The sequence below is a fragment of the Ranitomeya imitator genome, chromosome 1 (genome assembly GCF_032444005.1).
Source record: "Ranitomeya imitator isolate aRanImi1 chromosome 1, aRanImi1.pri, whole genome shotgun sequence".
Lineage (NCBI taxonomy): Eukaryota > Metazoa > Chordata > Amphibia > Anura > Dendrobatidae > Ranitomeya > Ranitomeya imitator.
The window spans coordinates 483,510,220-483,516,894 of NC_091282.1; the positions used below are offsets into that span (position 1 = coordinate 483,510,220).

The following is a 6,675-nucleotide window of genomic DNA, read 5'->3' on the forward strand; positions in this document are numbered from 1 at the left end:
ACAAGGAACGGGTGCCATCTTTTATTAAGTAGGTTCTCCCTTTGCGTGAGTACTGGCTGACTGCAGATACCATCTTTTTAACAGAACATATGTAGCCACTCTTTAGCATAGGGAACGGTCCAGCTTGCACAGCTCCTAGCCAGTCACTCATTGCATAGATGTCTGCATGAGACCTTACAGGTATAAGCAGCCCTGTGAAGGCAAACAATGATGATGTAGCCCTTTGTGACACTACCATTTCAGAACATCAGTGCAGACTCCTGAATGTTGCATTTGGGAGCTCCAGCACCATACTGTTAGATTACACTCATTTAAATAGCCAACGACAAAGCCTTCATAAATAAATTAAGGCCCAAGCTTCCAGAATATCATCCATCAAGACTTCCCATTCAGATGGTATTTTGTACTATAGCCACTAAACCTTCCAGAGGCCCTTGAAGCATACAAAGCCAACAGGTAGTACTGGCCACAGACTAAGGCCAGCCATCTCCTTATATGAGCACTGAGGAAATCCTGATGTCACACCACAATGAGTGCAAGTCAAAACCAGATATTACATGTCAGACGAGACAGCATTTTATTAATACAAAAGTGCACAACACAGTGAGGGGCTATACATTAGTGATACCAGGTTTGTGAAGAGCAGAAACATCCAAGATTAAAGACAAAGTCCAATGTTAAAGAACTCCTGTCATGGTCTATTGCTAGTTACTGGCATTTACCCATTAAGGTGATCATGTTTCTCAACAGATGCTTGGATTTTACTCTTTAATGGAATCTCCCACATCAGCTTCTTGCTCCTTGTGTTGGCTACTAACCAGTTGGGGATAAAAACCACCTACCAGCCAATTTAGTGTAGTGTTTATGTCGTAGGTCAGCACATCCATACTAGCCTTTATTCTTGTGAACTTGTCATTTGTGGGGGTTAAAAAGCTTGCAGACATTTCTCTGAAGGAAGACGCAGAGTGGAAGTTTTGGTAGACATCAGCAGCCATGGCACCAACACTATAAACCTTGGTCTGAATGTTCTGTGGAAGACCTTGTACGCTGGAGACCAGAGACAAACATGTAGTCTGCAGGTGCTGAGTGAGATTTCGGGCAATAGTCAGTATGTGGGATTCAATTTGCTGTAAATGGAAGTTGACAGGTTATATTTTAATATACAAGCGATGTCTAGCATAAGTCTTGTTTTGGGAGGAATATCATTACCTCTGCACCCTCAGTGTTCCCACCAGCACCTTCTCCTGAGCCTCTTGTCCACTCCACCCACTTGTTGTATATGTTCTCCTGGGCATCATGGATCTTCAGACCTGCATCATTCAGGTTTTTTCTTGCGTAAACGAGCTTAAAGAAAGGAATACATTTACTTGGGTTCATGGAAGACTGGATGAGGCAGGTGTCAATACAACTGTTATTAATCCCCCTGTAAGTTACTGCCAAGAGCAGTCATGTTTGACTGGTACTCCCACATGTCACTCAACATTGAGGCTATGTGCACACGTTCAGGTTTCTGCGTTTTTTCATAACAACTCATTATAAACACATACATTATGCATCCTATCATTTAGAATGCATTCTGCATGTTTTGTGCACATGCTTTTTTCCTTCAAAAAAGAGTGCATTGCGGTAAAAAAAAAAAGTTCATTAATTGTGGATTTTCTGAGTTTTTCCCCCACTATTCTATGCATTTGGGAATAACGCAAAAAAAAAAAAAAAAAAAAAAAAAACACGCATGCGGATTTCTGGCAGAAATGTCCTGTTTTTGTCAGGAAAATTTCTGCAAGAGATCATGACGTGTGCACATATCCTAAAGGGAAGCTGATTCATGAGACTCATGGAGGTTATGACAAATGTAAGGTTACAAGTACATTTACTAACCAGGCTGACAGTGCTCTGGAGATGAGCAATGGCCTTTTGACTCCTGCATTTTGCATCCTTGATCCTGGTCAAAGCCTGTTGATAAGAACGCTTGCGGACCTTAGTAGAGAGTGACCCTAGGCGCAAGTAGTAACTAGGCTTATCTTGGGACATCTCAAAGCCTTCAGTCTTAGTGGTTTCCTCACCTATAAGAGAAGGAAGTTCTGCCCATATAGTCAAAAGAAGCAGCAACAGAGGAGGTTCTTAAAAAAGAAGTACTCCAAGCAAGGTTTAACCTTTTATTATATTGCAATACTATTATACAGTGCTGTGTGCTTACAATTGCTCATTTTGCCTTCTACCCAGCTAAGTTTTCCATTAGGTCTATGACATCATGTGATCAAGAAACAAAGCATAGAAGGCTTCAGCTCATCTATGTAGAAACAGGAAATATCTTCCCTGTCTCTGAAAGTCCCTGGTGGAAGAAGTGAAGCAGCTGGGTCAGGAGTTACAGGGAGGACTGTGTAGTAACACCAGTCTCTCTCTTTCCCTGCAAAGAGAAAAGAGGAGAATTAGCTGGGTAGAAAGTCAAAATGAGCAATTCATTACACAGTGCTATATACAATATGATGACCAATATATGATGGATAAAACCTTGGATGGGAGAGCTTCTGTAGAGAAACCAGACAAGCTAGTATTTGGACTGCCTCAGCAAGTCAAAATCCCTTGTGCACACAAGTTGGCAGGCCTGGTAGGTTTTGGCTTACCCAGCTCCTCATCTGTTGCTGGCAGGTAGTGTTCCATTAGAGATTCAGACCTGGTTAGTGCAGAATCCACATGGTTGCTCAGAATCTTCACAACATGGCTTCCCAGGACAGTGTTAATGCTGCCATGTACAACAGCCCTAGTCATCTCCACACCATCCTGCACAGCTCCCTTTGTTTTATCCACTACTCCTGTGATACTATGGACTACAGCATCTCTGGCACCAACAACTGCTTCTGAGGCATTAGCCACAACCTAAGAAATACAAGATGGCACTTGTGTAATGTAACCTGAAGTGAAATGTAAGGGCCGCCATCATTTTAGCAGCTTACCTTCCCAGGAGGCTGATGCAGAATAGGCAACTTCTCCTCAATCTTGTCCAGCCCAACACAGGCCATATTGTTTGCCACAGAAACTGAGGGGAAGAAAGGGACATTGATGCAATAGTCATCTGTTTACAGAAGGCAGCAGAGACCCGAGTAATACTAGGACTGGTGATCTAGGAAGTAGGCAATTACCTAAAAGCCTGGGTGTCATGGCCAGAGTGAAGGTACAGTTAAGTTGGTGTTGGTTAAATGAAAGCCATCTATCTATATAATTGTCTAAGGGGTACTTCCATCTGTCTGTCATGGAAATCCCACGTTGCTGATCGGCCGGAACCAATCAGTGACAGGCGCAGTCCGGCCACGAATTCACCCCTCCCTACTTTTGTCCAGTCAGTGCCACCTCCAGTCAGCGCTCACACAGGGTTAATGGCAGTGTTAATGGATCACCAAGTCATCTGGGTAATTACACAATGCATCACTGGGAACGGAAGCTGGCAGCAGCATTAAACGCATCAGGACAGCTTCGCTGGACGCAAGAGGGCGAGTGTATAACTTAACAGGGATATGGTGCCCACACTGCTATATACTAGGTGGGCTGTGCTATATACTATGTGGCTGCTATATACATACTCTAGAATACCCGATGCGCTAGAATCGGGCCACCATCTAGGTTAGTAGTAACGGTTTATCTTCTCCACATTGAGGGCATTTCAGTTTGCTTTTAGCTTGGGTTGCACTATACATCAGGCTGCAGAATGAGGGGAATGGAATGGTCAGCAGGCTTTTGATGTGCAATTTGAGGGCAGCATGAGGTAGTGGTAGACACAGATTTCAACAATGTGTCACAAGTATTTCATCAGCAGGACATCACTGCAGACATAGCAGCCTGGACGTCTTCTGGTCCAACCTGACCCACAGCACAGATTAGTAGCTTACTGGCAATATACACTGAGGTAAACTAACCAACACTGATCACAACTGCTGCACCCAAAAAGTTAGGGTTCATACCCCCATCTGAAAAAAAAAAAAAGATCTAATATTGTTCCTGAGAAGTGGGACTAGTACAGTGCTTTGTCACCTAGCACCCAAATGCTATTTTAACATGAGCTTTTCCATACAGTAATTCTAAGTTAAAATGGTTTTCCAAGGAAGTATTCTGCAATAGTAGATATAAATGTGAGTGAGGTCCATGTAGTCAGTGCTTTCCATGTGTAGCTTACTGTACATGTATTATATGTATGTGAAAATGGCTTGGGATCCCCTGAAGTTGTATTAACCAGCTGGAGGCAGATGTTTATAGCCTGGGGAGAGGTTTAATACCCATGGAGCTTCCCAGTCTATTAATATCAGCTCACAGCTGTATGCGTGGCCTTTACTGGCTATTAAGATGGTGGGGGGGGGGGGACCTCAGATGAAGCACATGAGAACCTTCAACTAGCAGAGACTAGGCATACAGCTGTGGGCTGATAATAGCCTAAGAAGGGGGCATAGATATTGGCCAGCTCCCACACTAAAAGCATCACCTCCAAGAAGCTCCAGAAATGGCACATCCATAAGATGCACCAATTCTGGTGATAAGCCTCACTCTTCCCGCTTGCTCTGGTGCGTTGCCAAGAGGGGTGATTAGTATTAGGGTGGATATTAGTCACCATACTTGCCAAGCCTTTGCTTTATTAAATAACTGTACAGCAAGCTACACAAGCACTAAAAATATTGGTCAGAAGGCATTTTTAAAAAAAAAAAATCAGATTGCACCCCAACATATTTCTTGAAAAAGTGTCCCTTTCCATTCCCTCTCCCTATTCTTCACTGTTATATTTACCCTCCCCTCTTCCCAATTCCTGGTTTTTATTCAAAACATTAATAAAAAAAAATATTTAAAAAGAAAAAAAAGTGTTACCGATGTCAGTTTTAACCACAGCCACACCCTTTACATTATTTTAAATAAAAAAAAAAAAATTATGCCTGGACGTGTAAAATTAATCCAATTTTTGCTTTTTACAACAAGTACGGGTAACACAGACGGCTGAGTGAGGCCTTAGGCAGAGTTCACACTGCGTTAGTGTGACCCGTTTAACAGACTACGTTACACCGCGGCATAACGTAGTCCGTAGTGACGGACCTGAGAAGCGGGCTGCAGCGTTTCTGGGTCAGTCACTACTAGCGCAGATAGAGCTAGCAGATGCTCCATCTGCGCTAGCGCTGTGCAAACGTCGGCACTTGCGTTAGTGCAGTCTGTTTAACAGATGTGTTGAACGGACTGCACTAATGCAGTGTGAACTTAGCCTAACAGTTCTGTAACCATCTGTCCTTCCCTGATCTCTGCCCATTTAGGACAGATCACACTAAAGTTCAATGTGCAGGAAATCAGCCTCGAGAACTAGACAAAAAACTAATCAGCAGAGATTTAGCCCAATACAGTAAAATCCCCACAAATACAGACGAGAGTGTTCCACACAAGAAGATAAACCTACTTTGAGGCTCTAGTTTCTGCAGGATCGGCATGGCCCCGGTGATGGCCACAGACGTGATGCTCCTCACACTCTTCTCTGCAGCGTCACATACAGACTTCAGGTAGGGATGGTGGTCTTTAGTGGTCACGTAGGCAGAGGACACCAGGTCATAGGTGGAGCTCACCAGTGGGAGGTTTATCAGCCTTACCACCACATTCTAAGGAAGAGAGAAACATGGAAGAGTTGGACAAAAATAATAATGTACCAATTATAATACTGAGGTCTAGTTCTCACAGTAAGACCTCCATAAAGAGCATACAAGGACCACCAGCTACATACAGAGATAGTGGACGGCTCACTTACCCCTATAGAGCCCCATTACAGATCCAACACTGAGCTACAGATCAGTCATGGGCAGAATCCGCACTGAGGACACAGGAAAGTGCTGAGAACTGGACCAGGCCCAGCCTGAAGCCACAGCAGATCCTGGGACCATGCACCCTCATATGGGAGAGCACCACCCCTGGGTGCCAGTATCCTGCATGAGTGGGCATCTCCCACAGGACAAGGGGGCACACGGGTCATGTACACAGTGGGGGCTCATGGTGATACCATAGTAGTGACCCTACAGCACAACCCTGGAATTAGACATCTAACTGCAGGACTAATAGTGATGGGATCAGAAAATACAGAGATCTCACTAGGAAGTCAGGGGTCTCCCTCCATGACCAGTAACACCCACATGGCAGCAGGGGAGGGTGCATTCCCACCACACAGGTAGCAGCAGGGGAGGATTGCATCTCCCTCCACACCTATATACACCGTAATGACAGCGGCTCCCCAGCATCACTGCACATTACTATCCCCCACTACATAACACAAGGAGTTGTTACCTGTTGCTGCTGCACCGCCTCAGACATGTTGCCAAGTGAAACCCTACAAAAACCAAAGCACAGTCACCACCAAAGGGAAGACACCGCCCCCTGCTGCCAAATGTGCGCTCTGCACGGAGGAGAAATGGAGGACTGTCTGCTGCTCGGGCGCCTCCGCTCTTATAGGCGGTAACCACGCCCACCTGTCTCCGGGAAGGCTCCTGCTCTCAGCTGACTGGTGACGTCACGCAGTGTGCTCTCCTGACTGGTCGCGCCGTGCAGCGGTCACACGCGGTATTGCAGCTGTGTGGTGAGAGCGGTGAGCAGGGCCGTGTATGGGCTGAGGTCACGTGTACATATGGCGGTTATTGCTCCGCACAGTGGCTGCCGGTGTAATCTCTC

At 45.2% G+C, this 6,675-nt stretch overlaps 1 protein-coding gene across 2 annotated transcripts; it reads right to left on the reverse strand.

The window, feature by feature from the left end:
• Nucleotides 1-553: 553 nt before the first annotated feature.
• On the reverse strand, nucleotides 554-6,413 carry LOC138676402 (perilipin-2-like). Of its 2 annotated transcripts, none has more exons than XM_069765654.1 (7): nucleotides 6,295-6,413; nucleotides 5,423-5,618; nucleotides 2,955-3,037; nucleotides 2,625-2,877; nucleotides 1,879-2,063; nucleotides 1,210-1,344; nucleotides 554-1,127 (listed from the first exon to the last, which is right to left on the reverse strand). In XM_069765654.1, exons 1-7 carry the CDS (start codon nucleotides 6,319-6,321, stop codon nucleotides 762-764), a joined length of 1,245 nt encoding a protein of 414 aa, XP_069621755.1. In that variant the 5' UTR covers nucleotides 6,322-6,413; the 3' UTR covers nucleotides 554-761. The 2 variants fall into 2 exon arrangements, with proteins under 2 accessions (XP_069621755.1, XP_069621765.1); XM_069765664.1 differs by lacking the exon at nucleotides 6,295-6,413 and adding an exon at nucleotides 5,765-6,127.
• Nucleotides 6,414-6,675: the final 262 nt, after the last annotated feature.